The 18,748-nt window shown below is 41.9% G+C and overlaps 1 protein-coding gene across 1 annotated transcript in view; it reads left to right on the top strand.

Moving 5' to 3' along the window:
- Window positions 1-3,993: 3,993 nt before the first annotated feature.
- The window catches only part of LOC136872264 (serine/threonine-protein kinase par-1-like), a 161,645-nt gene continuing 146,890 nt past the window's right edge, over window positions 3,994-18,748 (top strand). Inside the window, exon 1 of the mRNA XM_068227400.1 lies at window positions 3,994-4,051. Within this exon, the coding sequence (XP_068083501.1) occupies window positions 3,994-4,051 (58 nt within the window). The remainder of the gene's footprint in view (window positions 4,052-18,748) is intronic.

The following is an 18,748-nucleotide window of genomic DNA, read 5'->3' as shown; positions in this document are numbered from 1 at the left end:
TCATAGGGTTGGTTGGTGCGCGCATTTCAGTGGGCCGGCAGACTGATATGTAATAGCAACGAGAAACTATCTCGGACCTCGTTTCCCTAGTATGCCTCTTCAGTAACGCCTAGGCCATCTATAGTAGTTATTGGCAGAGCTGTTGATCATCAAACCAGCCTTCGGGTTGAATACCCAACATAGGATAAATAGTGTGCGATATGAGCCCATAACTGTGAAGTTGGGTACGATAAGAGGATGACAGCTGAAGTTAGCAATGAAGTTGTTCACTAGAGATGATTACAGATGGTCCTGTTGGTTCACGTCGTCTACCCCAGGGTCCTCTGGACAGTGAGAGGTGTCCAAAATCTTGAATCTGTGAAGGTGGCTTTGCCAGTGTCCATGACTAAGATGCATTCTAATTAAGGATGTTAGGCGCCTTCGCATTAATTTGTTCTTGAACCAGACTTGCTTAGGGATGGTGGATTGGATTGTAGTGTAGGGCGTTTCTCTTATATGCTGTGTCGAGTTCCAATTTTTGGATCATTCTCTGTAGGCTTGTTGCTTGGTTGAAGGCAAGAAGTCTGAACGTAGTAGCTGAATTTAGAGACAGTATTCACTTGTTACCAGTTAGTCTACAGCCTCGTCCATCGTTATACCGACTTGGTGCCAACTGTTCGTCAATCGAAAACGACTTGAAGTTTCGGATAGAACTTATTTCAGTGATGAGACGTGGTTTAGCCTTTCTGGATTTATTAATTTTCAAAATATGCTGTTTGGGCGTCAGCCAATCCCCATGCACTCCACTATATGCACACACAAAAATCGAATTTTGGGCTACCATTTCCAGATCGCGGATCGTAGGAAAATTGTTAACATTATTTCAGAAGAGCTTTTTTTTTTTAACAATTTGCTTTGCGTCCTACCAACACATTTACTGTAGGTCTTATGGCGACGATGGTACAGGGAAGGAATCGACCATGGCAGTGATTAAGGTGATTATTTGCTTGGTGTTAAAATGGGAGACCACGGAAAACCATCTTCAGGGCTGCCGACAGTGGGGTTCCAACCACTATTTCCCGAATGCAAGCTGACAGCCACGTGACCGAAACCGCGCAGTACATTTCAGAAGTCTATTACTCTTTCATCAATACAATAAGAACACCCCCGCCCGACACACACACACGCACATCCAATCAAAGGTTAGGAAGTATTCAGTTAAGTCTTTCGGAAATGGATAATCGATAAAGGGCTATGGCCACCTCGCTCCCCAGACCTTACGTCCCCTGATTATTTCCTTTTTTATGAACTTGCTTTACGTCGCACCGACACAGATAGGTCTTATGGCGACGATGGGAGAGGAAAGGGCTAGGAGTGGGAAGGAAGCGGCCGTGGCCTTAATTAAGGTGTGAACCACATGTAAATATAGAATTCCGTCTCTTTGCAAAAAAATTGTGCATAAATTTGCCTCTAAACCCTTGGCCCTTCGCACCCCACAAAGTTTATAAAAAGGACCACAAACAACCTCAGTAACACCCTGTCCGGTTTTTTTTGTTTTTTTTTTTTTTACCTCCACGCATTATGTGCTGACATTTGTATGGCATAAAGCAGGTTGCACAATTATTCAACCCCTCTCTAGTCATAAAAGAGAATAATATGTTCTTTTAATGTTGATGTTTGAAGCCTGCCGCTGGGGAGACGGAGGTAAGGTGGTGAGTCACTAGATAGAGGTGTGGACGTGGTTCGTGACCAGGGCTTCTAAACCGAGTAGGCAGACCTCTTACATCCGTTACATCCCACCTACAAGCCAAGCTTCGTGATTCATTCTTAATTTATTTTTCTCGAGATCTGTATGCATACACTCGCTCGAACGTCGTTGCTCTTCTGTTAACCTGAGAGTAGTCACTAACAACAGGACTGACGTACCGCCAAGGTACACGTGAGATTTCCTCTCACTTGGGAGGATGTTCAGAAACGTTTCATCGTAACTCTTTGGGCCATGGAATGCTGGGTTTGATCCATAGCTGGACCGTGGAATTTGATTCATTTTAGGTTAACTCCTTTGATTCAGAAAAAATGACATGAAATGGTGAATGGCTTTCAGTGCCGGGAGTGTACGAGTACAAGTTCGGCTCGCCAGATACAGGTCTTTTGATTTGACTCCCGTAGGCGACCTGCGCGTCGTGATGAGGATGAAATGATGATGAAGACGACACATACACCCAGCCCCCGTGCCAGCGAAATTAACCAATTAAGGTTAAAAGTGGCATCCACGGGACCCTCAGCTGAGTCCTGGCATTGCTTCCACTTACTTGTGCCATGCTCCTCACTTTCATCTATCCTTTCCGACCTCCCTTTGTCAACTCTTGCTCTTTTCCGACCCCGACGGTATTAGAGCACTGGAGGCCTAGGGAGTCATTCATTTACACGCCCTTCGTGGCCCTTGTCTTCCTTTGGTCGATACCTTCATTTTTCGAAGTGTCGGATCCTTTCCACTTTTTCTCTCTGATTAGTGTTATATAGAGGAGGGTTGCCTACTTGCACTTCCTCTTACAACAATAATCACCACCACCACCACTTGCTGCTGATGATATTCAGAGTTTATTTCAAAAGCATAGTTGAAGAATCCTTCTTTACCAAATGTATCCATCCTATGTTGTGTCATGAAATACTCGTAGTATGACCTCCATCCTATATTGTGGTCATCGTTGAAAATTTTTCCATGGGCTGAACTGTGAAGAAATCTTCTCTGTTCACTGAAGTGACACCATTTTTATGTTGTGTTTACAGTATTAATTACTCGCACATGTCTACACTTTTCATGTATACTCACAACCATGAGACATAACAAAATAACCACAGCCCATGGGATCACCTGCTTGGATTTTGTCCTCAACAGCAATGACATTTTACAAAGAATGTAAAGTGAGAGATCCACTGCACAATGAAATCACTTACCTGAATTGTTTTTTCAAATAAATATCGGCGGTGGCCATTATAATGTGCACAAACTTATTTTATCATCAAATAATGTAACTTACCTGCTTTTCACTCACAGCCCTTCAACGTTTTCCATCTTTGCCCATCTTCTAATATAGTTTGTTTACAGCTATCTATCAACTGTATTTTGTTAATTATTCTCTCTTTTGTATCCTTTTATATCTGTATTATTTGGTCCGACTCATTGGCTGAATGGTCAGCGTTGAGGCCTTCGGTTCAGAGGGTCCCGGGTTCGATTACCGGTCGGGTAGGGGATTTTAATCGCCTCTGATTAAATCTTCTGGCCCGGGGACTCTTCATATTCACACAACACACCACGCTACCAACCACCACAGCAACGCGCAATAGTGATTACATCCCTCCATACAGGGTTGGCGGCAGGGAAAGCATCCGGCCGTAAAACAGGACCAAATCCACATGTGCAACCCGCGACCCCACAGGTGTGGGAAAAAAGCGGTAGAAAAAGAAGAAGATATCTGTATTATTTGTGTTTCTGTTTGTTAGCTACCCAAGATCTGTTCTTATTGGTATTTTATATTCTCTTTTTTGTTAATTTATTCGCCCACCAAAGTGACGGATTTATAACGTGTTGGCTGACTTAAAAGCGCAAGATATTAATTTAACTAAAAATAGACAACTCCGGAAAACACGTCTATTCAAATTATTATTATTATTATTATTATTATTATTATTATTATTATTATTATTATTATTATTATTATTATTATTATTATTATTATTATTGTATTTTTATTTTATTGCTTTGTCCATTGTTGGCAACCCATCCATTCAAGAAGCTGATGGTTATTTTTTCTAGTAATTAATGATCTCTATTATTATTATTATTATTATTATTATTATTATTATTATTATTATTATTATTATTATTATTATTATTATTTCAGGTGGGTCCCATATACTACTTAATCACTGAGCTCGCCACTGGAGGGGACCTCTGCACCTACATAAAGCGCCATAGAGTAGGAAAGCTGGATGAACGTTGTGCTCGACGCTATGGCTGGCAAATCATCTCTGCACTCGCACACATGCACAAGCGAGGAATTGTTCACAGGTGAGATTGCAGTGCAATCTGTTACTCCCACTAACCCATATACACCTTGGACTTCATCTTTTGTTCAATTTTTTGTCTTCTTCCATACTGCCTTTTTTTTTCTACGGAGTACTAGAGAGGATTTAATTTTTCATCATCCATCATTTTTCTCCTTTGCTCGAAACTCTCATTCATCGAGGGGTCGGATTTCCTACCCTCTTCCCCTGCACCATGGGGCGGGTGCGTGGGCGTAGAGAGAGAGAGAGAGAGAGAGAGAGAGAGAGAGAGGAGTACTGAGGGTTTGAGACCCCACCCTTCACTCAGATGAAATTGTGTGAATTCATTGGGAACAGGCGTTTAAATTTAACGTAAAACGTAATGCATTTCTTTCATGCACCTCACTCCCCCACCCGCCGTCATTATAAAAAGGTCTGCGATTTTGTACAACTAATACCACGCCCAATTTCTGCGGCTTCCCCTGAAACTTGTAAACAACCAATCGGAATAGACTGACTGAGCTTGTTCGTCTCTTGATGCATCACAGTATTTATATAGCTGTACATAGTGTAATAATAATAAGAAGAATGATAACAATAATAATAATAATAATAATAATAATAATAATAATAATAATAATAGTATAATATATAATTATATTAAATATAAATATAGATTAAATATATTATATATAAATAAAATATAAAAATAAATAAATAAAATATATATAAATATATATTAAATATAATTAAATATAAATATGAATATATTATATAATTAAATAATTAATATAATAATAATAATAATATCCTGTTGTGAACATTTTTATTGGAGGCCCATCAAACTCACTGCGAATTAATTTCGACATTACGATTTGTCTACCAGATGGTAGAGAAACTATAGCTCAGTTTGGTGATCTACAGTATGGCTTGAGGTTTAGTTAACTTTGTCCAACAGACACCAAATAGGTCACCAGACATTTAGAGATGTATATGCCGACATCGTACGGCACTGAGATCCGAATGGACTTTTTTCCATCGTTCAAAAATCTGACTCTGTCGGGTTTGAACCTGCGCTCTTGGGATCTGAAGGCAGACACACTACCACCGCTCCATAAAAGGAAATATTTTTTTTTTACAATTTTTAATAATTATTGGTTTTATATCTCACTAATTATTTTTACGCTTTTCAGAGATGCTGGGATAGCAGAATTTTGTCTCCTAGGGATTAATTTTTCTGTTGATAAATCTGTCGACACGAGGGTGACGTATTTGAGCATCTTCAGATACCACTGAACTGTTCCGAGTTCGAAACCCCAATTTAGGGTCAGAAGGTCAGAACTTCTACCCGTAATTTATTCAGTACGGATTTTTACAATGTAACTAACCGTAACAACAACGCAAATAATTCCCAAATGTCACAAGCATGTAGACAATTTTGAATGGTTCCTATGAATGTTTAGCCAATGTTGTCGGTGGACGCAGAGTTTACCATCAAAATTCTTGTTGTTTGTTTTTCTTCTTTTGTTTTAGTATTGACCTTCGGCTACATCACAGACATCAACATAAAACAATAGACATAGAACAATAAAGAACACTTTACAATACATTTTCCCATACAATCAAGCATTTACTTACATTTTATTCCAACTTTAGGTATTTCATGTCCATTTTCAGTCTAAATAATACACATCACATCTTAATTTCACTTTTATATTCTAATACCACACCATTTCAAAAAAATTATCATTTTTGCTAGAACTTCTAAGATTTTGACATCCAGAAGCAAGGAAACTTTCGTTGGGAATGAGACTCTCAAATGTACCAACGTATGCATGTTCCAGAATAATAAGCACATTGGAATAGAATGTGATGCCAACAGATTTGGAATGCCAAAATGTTTGTTTCCCTTGTAAAACTTGACCACCTCGGCCGGCATCGAACACGGCAACTTGGAACTCGGCGACTCTTAGCCTACGAATCAAAGAAATACATAAGCATGAGCATATTATATTAAAAGAGAATAGGAGAAGATTTATAGACTTCAAAGTTAACGGTAAAATTGAACAACACCAGTTACAAGGTGATTTGAGGTCAGAGGAAGAAGACAGGGATATTTAACGAATTGATTAGATAACCTGATCATTGTTCTATGAGAGGCGGGGAAGATCACATCTCCAGACAATGGAGACAGAAGTGGACGTCCCGTTACATCACGCACAATGCCGGAAACTGCGATGAGATCCAGAGAATACAAGATGAGGTCCGACAAGGTCAAATAATATCACAAGACAGAGACTGGCTGCACTTCTGGGGGTTGGATCTCTTATTAGATTAGACTCCCTTCCGAATTTTATTAGAATCACTGAATTTTGGAATCAGTCATCCTCCACAACTTTCTTACTTGGATAACTGGAAAACAACCTATAGACAGAAAACGCGGCTGTGATCGAAAGTTCATTTTTGTAAAGAGTACAGTATAGTACAGTGAACCCAGACAGGAAGTTATCTTTCTAAGCCTCTCAATCAGTGCAAAGACAATGAACGCAGGTGGATTATTGTGGGGGGGGGTTTATTGTCCATATTCAGTGACAATAGTTTACCCTTCTTAATGACACATGTATCGGATAAGTTGCTGATTCACAGTGGTACATAACGATCATGAAAGTCATAAGTTGAGTGCCAATTCTTCCACATCTGCCTCTGCTCTCAACAGTAATTTAAAAAGAATTTTCACGAGGAAACCCTAACCCCGTGTCACAGATTTTCGAAGCCGGAACGACTGGAAGAGAACCCAGCAATGTAGCTGCCTGGCCGAGGAAGTCAAAATATTTAAGAAACGAGATTTCCACTTCCGGAGGTACATATGGCTTGAGGTTCACTCAGCCTATACCAAAATTGAGTACCTGGTTAATTCCTGAGGGTAACCCCCCGATCTTGTGATCCGGAGGCAGACACTCTACCACTGAGCCACATTAAAAATCAAAAAAGTCATCTCCGTACAGGCCATCAAGGCCCTTGGAGGAGTGGAAGATAAAGGCTTCCATTATCCTTAACCTCGGCGTTTGGTGGGGTTTGCCGTTTTAATTGAGAGTGAATATTTAAAATACATCGTTTTTCATAGGTATTATTAATATTGGTATCTCTATTTGAAATGCTTTCATATAAATAAGAAAAACACTACTTCTGTAAATATCAGCTTTGAAGTTAAAGTGATCGCCTGTAGCGTGTATATTGCGGACGTCTTCGCCAATTTAGAAGCTCTGCAGTTTGCGCTGAGAGATGAAAGAGGCCACCTTCTCATGTGAACCGACTCGTTTAGTTCTTTGCAGTCTATTGATACTTGTTTCCTGAAAAACCCACTGGTGCAGCAGATTCACGACCTTCTAACCAAGTTGTGCGATGCTGGCACCAGAATCACTTTCGCCACGTTGGGATTGTGGGAATTAAACTTGAAAAATATGTGGTACTTTACTTTAGACTAGTGCTCAGCTGGGCGCCCGTTGAGACTAGCCCAGTGCGGCCGGGCTGACGTGATGTAGATGCGGGCAGCTTACGTAGTAAGCATACGTCACAATGAAGCGAGAGAGTGAACGCACTTTGCAGGGAAGGGAACAGTGACGCTCTCCTCCACTACTCACCGAAATGCTGAATGGGATACAGTATTTTTTAAACCGCTATAATCGCAAGAAAACCGACCTTTACAAGATATTCTGGTTTGATTTATACTGCGCTTGATATAAACAGTCAGTCTTATTGTCTTATATTTATACATTCAATGAAAACTAACACGTTATAATTTTTGTGTTAAATTTAAAAACGTACAGGATTTAAGCGTACAAGCTACGATTTACAATTCCTTGAATGGGAATGACAGTAACGTTTCTGTTATTAATTCAGCAAAAAGTAATATATTTACATAATTCAACAATTTTACGACTTGATTTTGCACAGTGTTGTAGTGTTGCTTGAATTTCCCGATGATAATAGCCATCCTCTAAATGGCGACGGAGTGTCATCACGAATGGGAACATAGATATTTACTATCCAAGATTAAAGTACAACAGTGTAAATGTATCCACAAAATAGATGTACGGTATGCTGTTTTGTAAAATGTCTGAAACCGAGCTCGATAGCTGCAGTCGCTTAAGTGCGGCCAGTATCCAGTATTCGGGAGATAGTCGGTTCGAACCCCACTGTCGGCAGCCTTGAAAATGGTTTTCCGTGGTTTCCCATTTTCACACCAGGTAAATGTTGGGGCTGTACCTTAATTAAGGCCACAGCCGCTTCCTTCCCACTCCTAGCCCTTCCCTGTCCCATCGTCGCCATAAGACCTATCTGTGTCGGTGCGACGTAAAAGCAACTATTAAAAAAAAGTCTGAAATGAAAATGTTCTTGGTATACAGCAGATATAGTTCATCGAACCAGAGGAGAAAAGTGAAGGGAGCAGGGGTGATCGCTTGACCTGTCGTCCAAACGCTTGCATCTTGAGCTAAACTTGTTACTGCCATTTCGCAGGGCTAATAATATCTCCCCACCTTTCCCTCGTCACTGCACGCTTCTAATGCGATTTCCACTCACTGCCAGCATTCCTTCCGAATAATCGAATCGGGCTGGGTCGCTCGACCTGCGATCAAACCGGCCAGGAATGGAAGCTGCCTTCTAATTGGGTTGAGAAGGAGGAGCTTGACGTAGTTCAAGGTTCGTGTTGGAGGAAATTGGATTGGGAAGTGAATTCGAGAAAACCACGTCCCCTCCTGGAGACAGATTATCAACAGCTGATCCTCCGTGAAAATACCATACTTGTCTGTATTTCACTACACTCCTTAGTTTATTCAGCAGCAGCTTGACGTGCAGTCGTTGTTCAAGGGACATACACTGTATCAGAAACCTGCTTCCATCCCGTAAACTTGCTTATTAACGTGATTGTAAATGTTTTGATTGATTGATTGATTGATTGATTGATTGATTGATTGATTGATTGATTGATTGATTGATTGATTGATTGATTGATTGATTGATTGATTGATTGATTGATTGATTGATTGATTGATTGATTGATTGATTGATTGATTGATTGATTGATTGATTGATTGATTGATTGATTGATTGATTGATTTCGTGTTACCTCTGGAGAGGTCTGGCGTATCGTTCTATTTGATCCCCCTGTGGTTCGGTGCGGTAGAATAACACCCACTGTATCCCCTGCCTGTCGTAAGAGGTGGTTAAAAGGGTCCCCAGGAGCTCTTAACATGGGAGCATGGGTTGGCTACCACGGGGCCCTTACCTTTTCATGGCATTGCTTCCACTTGTGCCAGGCTCCTCACTTTCATCTATCCTATCTGACCATCCTTGGTCAACTCTTGTTCTTTTCCGGCCCGGCAGTATTATGTGCGGAGGCCTAGGGAACATTTCATTTTCACGCTCTTCATTGCTTTTGTCTTTGTTTGGCTGATACCTACATTTTTCGAAGTGTCGGATCCCTTCATTTGTTCAGCCTGATTAACGTTAATAGGGGATGGTTGCCCAGTTGTAATTCCTCTTAAAACAATAGTCACCACCACCACCACCACTTTTCTATTTTATGTTCGTGGGTGACCTTCGAGTCTAGGTGTGTGGTGATAATGAGGTAGGGAGGGGGTGGAACCCGATGTCGCCACGTAGACTTGTCGAATAATACCAAAGGGTTTGCTTAAGGCTTAACATTCCAGTCCGACGGACGAATGACCATCAACAGCAGTCGATTCTCCAATATAATTTCATCTGTCAGACATTAATCATTGCCCCAGAGGAGTGCGACAGGCTTCGGCACAATTCCTCTACTCGCCGCTAGATGGTGTTTCATTCATTCCATTCTTGACCCACTCGAATGACTGGAAACAGGCTGTGGATTTTCATTTTTTCACCTCCCCTACCCTGCCGGACAACATGCTGATTGACAGGCTGTGTGGTTCATATGGTTGAGGCACTGGCCTTCTGACCCCAACTTGGCAGGTTCGATCCTGGCTCAGTCCAGTGGTATTTGAAGGTGCTCAAAAATGTCAGCCTCGTGTTGGTAGATTTCCTGGCACGTGAAAGAACTCCTGCGAGATTAATTCAGGCACCTCGGCATCTCCGAAAAACGCAAAAGAAGTTAGTGGGACGTAAAACACAAATAACATTTTTAACATGTTGATTATTAAGGTTTTTTTTTTCACCAACGGCGCTTTAATCGCCTAATCATAGTGTCAGACTTTAAAGACTTGACGCCTTACATATCATGACCAACAGGTGAGCTTAATCTTTTGATCATAAGCCATGATACCTACATCTTCGCGTGTAAACCGAACCAAAAGCACGTGGGCTTCCATTTCAAAACTTCAACGCATATTACAGGATTTAAACTGCCGCCTACTAGGAGAGCTGACGTTATGAGTACATTTTCAACACATACGGATACAGTACTTTTGCACCCATCTCCAAGCACAGGCCAGAGCAAAGTGTAGCTTCCACCGAAGTCCCAGGTTCACCCATGGCCATGACAATATGGAAACTGATGGGAAATGGGTGGTGCTGAGTAATGAGTAACGACATTCAGAGCACAACCTTTGCGTCTGAGTGTTACGAAAGGTGTTGCTCATAGGGTCAGTCTTGCTGCAATAGCACTTTCTGGCACAGTGAGGAAAACAATGGCAAACTACCTCACTCCTCATCTAGCCTAGTACGGCTCATTTTGGTGCTATCATTGGTCTTTTTTTCTGTTGCTAGTGGATTTACGTCGCACCGACACAGATAGGTCTTATGGCGACGATGGGATAGGAAAGGTCTAGGAGTTGGAAGGAAGCGGCCGTAGACTTAATTAAGGTGCAGCCCCAGCATTTGCCTGGTGTGAAAATAGGAAACCACGGAAAACCATATTCAGGGCCGCCGACAGTGGGATACAAACACACAATCTCCCGGATGCAAGCTCACAGCCGCGCGCCTCTAACCGCACGGCCAACTCGCCCGGTACCATTGGTCTTTGTAGTTTCCTTACAACCACATAATCTTTGGTACTGAAAATGAACTTGCGCACGGCTTTTAGTCCCGGGAGTGCCCGAGGACAAGTTCAGCACGCCAGGTGCAGGTCTTTTGATATCACGCCCGCAGGCAACCTGCGCGTCGTGATGAGGATGAAATGATGATGAAGACGACCCATACACTCAGCCCCATGTCAGCGAAATTAATCAATTATGGTTTCAATTCCCGACCCTGCCGGGAAACGAACCGGGGACCCCAGTGACCAAAGGCCAGCACGCTAATCATTTAGCCATGAAGCTGGACAACTTTGGTGTTGCTATTTGAGGATCCAACCAGCCTATGGGCTAACGACCTAACAAACAGACAAAGACCTTATAATCGGTGGCCAAAAAAAGGAACTGCCCCGGCATTTTCCTTAGGTGATTGAAAAACCCTGGAAAAACCATTCTCAGGACAGCCGATGGTGGGACCAGCCCACCGCCTCTCGAGTGCAGAGCTGTTTTAAGCCATAACTGCTCGGAAATGTACTTCTCAACCATACATACATACATACATACATACATACATACATACATACATACATACATACATACATACATACATACATCATTATAGACCATTATGCCTTTCAGCGTTCAGTCTCTAAGCCTCTGAGAATTTACTAAATGTCGCCACAATCCTCTATTTGCAACTAGTGTTGTGGCCTCATTTAGTTCTATGCATCTTATCTTAAAATTGTTAGAAACTAAGCCTAAACATCGTCGTCTTCGTCTCCCGCTACTTCTCTTACCCTCCATAACAGAGTCCATTATTCTCCTAGGTAACCTATCCTCCTCCATTCGCCTCACATGACCCCACCACCGAAACTTGTTTATGCGTACAGCTTCATCCATCGAGTTTATTCCTAACTTAGCCTTTATCTACTCATTCCGAGTACCCTCCTGCTATTGTTCCCACCTGTTTGTACCAAGGATCGTTCTCAATACTTTCATGTCTGTTACTTCTAACTTTTGGATAAGATATCCTGAGACCACCCAGCTTTCGCTCTCGTAAAGCAAAGTTGGTCTGTAAACAGACCGATGTAAAGATCGTTTCGTCCGGGAGCTGACTTCCTTCTTACAGAATACTGTTGATCGCAACTGCGAGCCAAATGCATTAGCCTTACTGCACCTTGATTCAATCTCACTATATTACCATCCTGGGAGAACACACGTCCTAAATACTTAAAATTATCTACGTGTTCTAGCTTTGTGTCACCAATCTGACATTCAATTCTGTTGAATTTCTTACCTACTGACATCAATTTAGTCTCCGAAAGGCTAATTTTCATACAAAATGATTGCACCTATTTTTAGGTTCCAAGATATTAGACTGCAGACTTTCGGCACAATCTGCATTAGGACCAAGTCGTCAGCATAGTCTAGCCTGCTTACCACATTTCCGCCTAACTGAATCCTTACCTGCAACTTCAAACCTTTCAGCAGATAATCGGTGTAAATTACGAACAAAAAAGGTGTAAATTACAGCCTTGTCTAACTCCTGTAAGTACCCTGAACCAAGAACTCATTTTACCATCAATTCTCACTGCAGTCCAAATGTCAACATAAATACATTTGATTGATTTTAATAATCTACCCTTGATCCCATAGTCCGCCAGTATGGTGAACACCTTTTCCCTCGGTACCCTGCCATATGCTTTCTTTAGATCTACAAAACATGAACACAACTGCCTATTCATCTCGTAGCATTTTTCAATTACCTGGCACATACTGAAAATCTGTTCTTCGCAGCCCTCTCTGGTCTGAAACCACACTGGTTTTCATCCAACTTCCTCTCAACCACTGATCGGACCCTCCCTGCAAGATGCCAGTGAATACTGGTATACTAATTGTACCGGGCGGTACACCTCCACACCGCTAATATAAAATTTTGCGCCAGTTGAAACTCCTCTGCTGGAGGAAGTCTGAACTTTATCTACTGGATAGGTGCAATCTTCACGTTTCTCAGAAGATGTCACTACTTGGAAATTTTGGAGTTTTTGAACTGGGTCATTTTTGATGTATTTTTGTTTTACCTGTAGTAAGAAGTGTGAACTTTCTCTTCTAGAGGACACTACTGAAAAACTACAATGGTGCACCCTAGTGCGAAGTGAAAGAACAGTTTTTTGGAGGAATTTTTATTTCAAAAGTTTGTTTCTTGTTAAATTTCTTTCTGTTATTGTTTAAGTTGGCTGTATACCCCTTTCTTTCCCCTTGTTTTGTATTTAGCCAATCCCGAATTTCTTTAATTAATTTCTGACCAATCTGATGTGTCTTCCCCAACTTGAATATCTTGCTTAACCCTAGCCAATAAAGTTTTTGTGGGCGGGTGTTCTCATTCCAAAAACGCCTCGAACTTTCCGCGAGAGTATATAAACTGCTGATTTTCGGGTCTCCGGGCCACTTCAGTACCATCTTTCAGTGTGTAAAGTACATAGCAGGGGGCGGGTAGCGCCTCTTTCTTCGGGCAGCAGTTCAACAACAAGGTAATGGCCGTTTAATAACTTCTTTTCTTGCTAGCTCAGCAGTTTAACTCTCGGGGCGGGTCCGAAGCGTTTCCACCATGTAACTTTCCCTAAAATGTAAAGACACTTTGTATTTATTCTATCTTTTAAACTACATATTGGGATAGAGAGTGCTTAACCCTCTCGAGCTCCCACTCATATTGTTCTGAGGTGAACTTATTTTTCTCAACCGATTCTTTCGTAACAGTAATGTAAATTGTTTCTTTCTTAAGTCACCTCTTTAGTATGGGATTAGCCCTTGCATTAGCGGCCTAGTACCAGATTAGGTTTTTAAACAAGTGTATTAGGAGTGCAGATCGCCTCCTCTCAAATGGTTATTTTAGAGGTCATGTAATTAACCTTTGTCTCACTTAATAGGCCTCAGTAGGTTGGGTATTTTACCCCTGTGTCTATGTCCCTAGAGGACAACTTGAAGGTGGAGTTTGGTGTGGCCTTTAATAGGCTTAATGTTGAGAGCGAGTGGCTCTTTCTCGAAAATTGAGTGTTGTATGCCTCGAGGAGGCTTTACTGTGTAATTGGGAGCAAGTGCTCCTGGGCATGATTGGGGTCTTCTGCCCCTTTGTTGAATTTCTGTATATCGTAAGATTGGGCTAATTGTTCATGTATTGTGGGTTTGGCTCTCGGAGCCCATCCTGTAACTCTGTAATTGTACATTCTCGAATAGTGGTTTTGCTACTCTGTACCTGCCATGCTTGTTATTTCTTAATTTTGAAAAGAAAATATAACCTTGTTAAATTTTATCTTAACTTTAATTTCGTATTTTGAGGCCCGTTCACCCCCGCACCTTCTTTCACCTCTAACTACCACGGAAATCTCCGTAACAAGTGGTAGCAGAGCGTGGTTGAATGGGTCTCAATTTAGCCCCTTTTGACGGCTAAACATTGCTTTGATTCGAACTCTAACAATTTTCTCAGTTGCAGGAATTTTTGATTTTTTTTGTTTCAAAATTGTTCTGTCATCATGCCCGGCCCTCGCGATGTTCTCCATCTTAACTATTTGCGCAAGGAGGAGTTGATCTATGAATTGACTATTAGAAATGTGCAATCTGGAGGCACGGTTGCGGTAGACACAAACAAGCTTAGAGAGTCCCTTGATTTGCCCATTTCCATCCCCACTTTGGGAGAGAAAGAAATTGACGACTCTCTTTCCACGATCATCGAGAATATTACTGGGCTAGCATCTGTAGTTAGTTTTTTTGACGAACATGATCCTTCTCCTAATCAAATTAAGCGTGTGCAAGCCAGGCTATTTCATTTTTCAAATAGAATTAACGATCTGTTGTCTCTGAAGTTGAATGACGTTCAGAGGAAGGAAGCTAGTACGGTGCTTGAAAATCTTTCTGAATTATCTAGTAAGGTCACTCAATTGTTAACTGGGGAAGTTCCTCCCAAAACTGATCAACCCGCTGCGGTGAATGTAGGTAGCGAGGAAGAGCCTCCTAAGGGAGAAGTCAATAGGAAAACCGTTGGAGCTCAAACTATCTCTGCCCCATTGGACAACGAGTCTGAACGCCGTACGTCGTTGAATAATGTACGTTCTGAACTAACTTCTTTGCCACTGAAACCTTTACCTACTATGTCACCTGGGTTCAGCAGCTTGCCTCATCCATTAGCAATGTTGCTCAGAGGTATCTCTAAGTTTTCTGTTAATACCACCAGTGAAGTTATTTCATTCTTAAGGTTTTTAGTTGAATTTCAAGATCATGCCCTTGTTTTTTCTCTTTCTCCGTGTCAAAATTTACAGATAATTTATCCTTATGCAATAGGTATTCTCTCAGACAAAATAGAGCCATTGCCGAGCAATCATCGATTGAAGACTTCCACGCCCACTTGCTAGCTAACTTCATCCCGGCTAGGGCAAGGTCCTCCCTTATTCAGAAGTACTATTATCGGGTACAGCGCTTGGATGAAAACTTGGCAGATTTCATCCAAGATATTAAATTCTATACTAGGGTGTTTGCTCTTCACTTCCCTGAGGATCAGATTGTACAAGCTATTGTGGAAGGCATTTCACCATCCTATAGGTCATATTTGTGTTTCGCGACGTGCCCGCAAACTTTCTCTGAACTTGAAGCATTGGCCGTCTCAGTGGAAGGAGTTAGATACGCCGATTCCTTGCGTGTCGCGAAAGAACCCCCTCCTTCGTTTAGTAATACTCGGCCTCCACCTCGCCGACCAGTCACACCCCGTAAATGTTATGCCTGCGGGTCGCCTGACCATCTTCGCAATAAATGTCCATTGGTCAAAACTAGTAGGGCAAATAATGGAGCTGGTTCATCACAAGGCTGTTTTAAATGTGGGGCTTTCTCACATAACGCCAAAAATTGCCCAAATTCAAATAGCACCCCCTCCTGCTCAACCTCTGGTGCAAATTCCACCAATGCCAATAATACAAAATGACTAGTGGCTTCGGCTGAGTCGACTAATCCCTCTTCCCGAGGCTCAGCCCCTGGTAAACAGGTCGAAAATTCTGGGAACGTTCAATCTTCAAATTCATCTTTTGAATGCCCCAAAGAATGTCTTAGGATTGCGGCGGATACCCCCGCACCGGTTCCTTTTCTTAAAATTGAGTTAAATAATGAGCCTATAACAGCTCTATTAGATTCAGGCAGTGTTTGTTCAATTATTTCGGATCAATGGTATTCAAAATTGAAATCTGTTTGTAAACTACCTGACTATGGCTCATCTCCTGTTCAATATGTTTCGGCTAATTCATCTCCATTAGAAATTCTAGGTTCTGTAAATGTCAAAATCCGTATTTTTAAATTTACATGGAAAATCAAATTGTTTGTGGCCAAGCACTTGTCTTGCCCCATTATATTGGGAGCTGACTTCATTTCTCACACTGGTCTTGTGCTTGATCTTCAGAGTAGGTCGTGCACTTTCAAATTTGCTTCCAATTGTAAAATCCCATTATTGAAATGTAATTCTGCATCATGTTTGTCTATGTCGCCTACCCAGGATGAGATGTTGTTAGACCTTAGACATCTACCTGAGGAGCAGGCCGATAGTATTCGTAAGTTGTGTCAGTCGTTTCCAGAGGTGTTCTCTGATACTCTTGGTGTTACTGACCTTATCGAATACAAAATTGAGGTCACGGATTCCATTCCTGTCCGTTTTCCACCATATAGGCTGTCTCCACCTAAGATGAAGGCTCTGAAAAAAATCATCGATCAGATGTTGAAGGATGGTATTATTAGGGCCTGTAAGTCGGCGTATTCTTCACCTATTTTTCTAGTCCCGAAACCCCAATGGGGCTTCAGGCCTGTCATTGATTATAGGGCTCTCAATCGGAAGGTGGTGTTACAATCTGTGCCCCTTCCTGACCTTCATTCTTGTTTTTCATGGTTTCGTAAGGCCAAGTTCTTTACTATCTTGGACTTGAATCAGGGCTATAATCAAATTCCCCTAGCGGAAGAGTCTAAACATCTTACAGCGTTTGGCACGGATTGGAATTTGTATGAATACAACCGCGTGCCTTTCGGGCTCTCCACGGGAGCAGCTGTACTCACTAGGCTGCTAGATAGGGTCTTCTCCGACATCAAATTTGAATACTTGTATCACTACTTGGATGATGTCGTCGTATTTTCGGAGACCTTTGAAGAACATCTAGATCATCTGCGAGAAGTTCTCAATCGCCTTCGTAAGGCTGGGTTAACTGTCAAGTTGTCCAAGGTTGCCTTTGCTAAGCCCTCTATGTCATTCCTAGGGCATATTGTGTCACCTGATGGTGTTGCCGTCGATCATTCTAGAACACAGGCCATCCGTGATTTTAAACCTCCCAAGGATATCAAAGGTATCGCCAGGTTCATTGGTATGGTGAATTTCTTCAGGAAGTTTATTCCTAACTTCGCTAATAGAGCGGCGCCTTTGAACCTTCTTCGTAGGAAAGGCATCAAATTCGAGTTTGGACCTTCTCAACAAGCCGCTTTTGAAGATCTTAAATTAGCTCTCTGTAATGCCCCTGTCCTGGCTATGCCTGATTTCTCAAAGAAATTCATCGTCCAAACCGACGCGTCGTCGTCGGCGGTAGCTGCAGTCCTTCTTCAAGAGACTGAACTAGGGAGGCGACCCATCGCCTATGCATCTAGGACTCTATCGGCTCAAGAAGCCAAGTATTCCATCTATGAGCTCGAAGGTTTGGCAGTCTTATTTGCCTTAGAAAAGTTCCGTCTCTATCTGGAACATGTCAAATTCGACCTGGAGACAGATAATCAAGCCTTAAGCTGGGTCTTAGGTACGCCGCGTCGTACTGGTCGTATAGCCCGTTGGGCCATCCGTATTTCTGCCTTCCAATTCGATGTCAGGCATATCAGAGGTACCGAAAATGTTGTCGCTGATGGACTCAGCCGTATGTTTTCCAACGACGTTGAGAACCATGAACCAGTCGATACTTCATCTCCTCCCGAGTCCATGCTATCTGATGTTAATGCCATCTTAACAGATGCTCCCATGCTCTTTAGGGATATCGAGAAATACCAACGTGAAGATCCGACGCTGGCTCCGATAATGGAAACCCTTTCTTCTGGGGAACATGTCATCCCTTATGTTCTGAGGAATGGTGTTTTATGTTGCCCATCGAGGCATGATAAGATGATGAAGGTTGTCGTTCCAGCTGTTCTTGTACCTATGATCTTCAAGTACTATCATGAGACCCCATTAGGCGGGCATCTTGGTATCTTTAAGACTCGTGAAAAGATTCGTGAAAGGTTCATCTGGAAGGGTATGGACGGTGAAATCCGTGAACTAGTAAAGGCTTGTAAATCCTGTTTGCTTAGTAAACCAACCATGTCCACCAAGGTAGGCCTGTTGTCTTCTCATCAAGCGTCGCGCCCCATGGAACTCCTGTATATTGATTATGTAGGACCCTTCCCCCAGTCAAAGGGAAATGCCAACAAGTTCATCCTTGTATGTGTAGATGGTTTTACCAGATTTTCCTGGTTATTTCCGACTAAGCTGGCTACCGCTCAGTCCACCATTACTTGTCTAAATTCTATCTTTGCTTCTTTTGGTCCGTGTCAATATATTGTGTCTGATAATGCTAAGGCTTTCACATCAAATCTTTTTCGTAAATTCTGTTTTGACCTGTCCATCTCTCATGTGACGACGTCTGCTTATTACCCTCAACCATCTTTGGCTGAACGGGTTAATCGTAATCTGA

This window comes from Anabrus simplex, chromosome 4 (genome assembly GCF_040414725.1).
Source record: "Anabrus simplex isolate iqAnaSimp1 chromosome 4, ASM4041472v1, whole genome shotgun sequence".
NCBI classification, from domain to species: Eukaryota; Metazoa; Arthropoda; class Insecta; order Orthoptera; family Tettigoniidae; genus Anabrus; species Anabrus simplex.
This window is presented reverse-complemented; position numbering and strand designations above follow the sequence as displayed.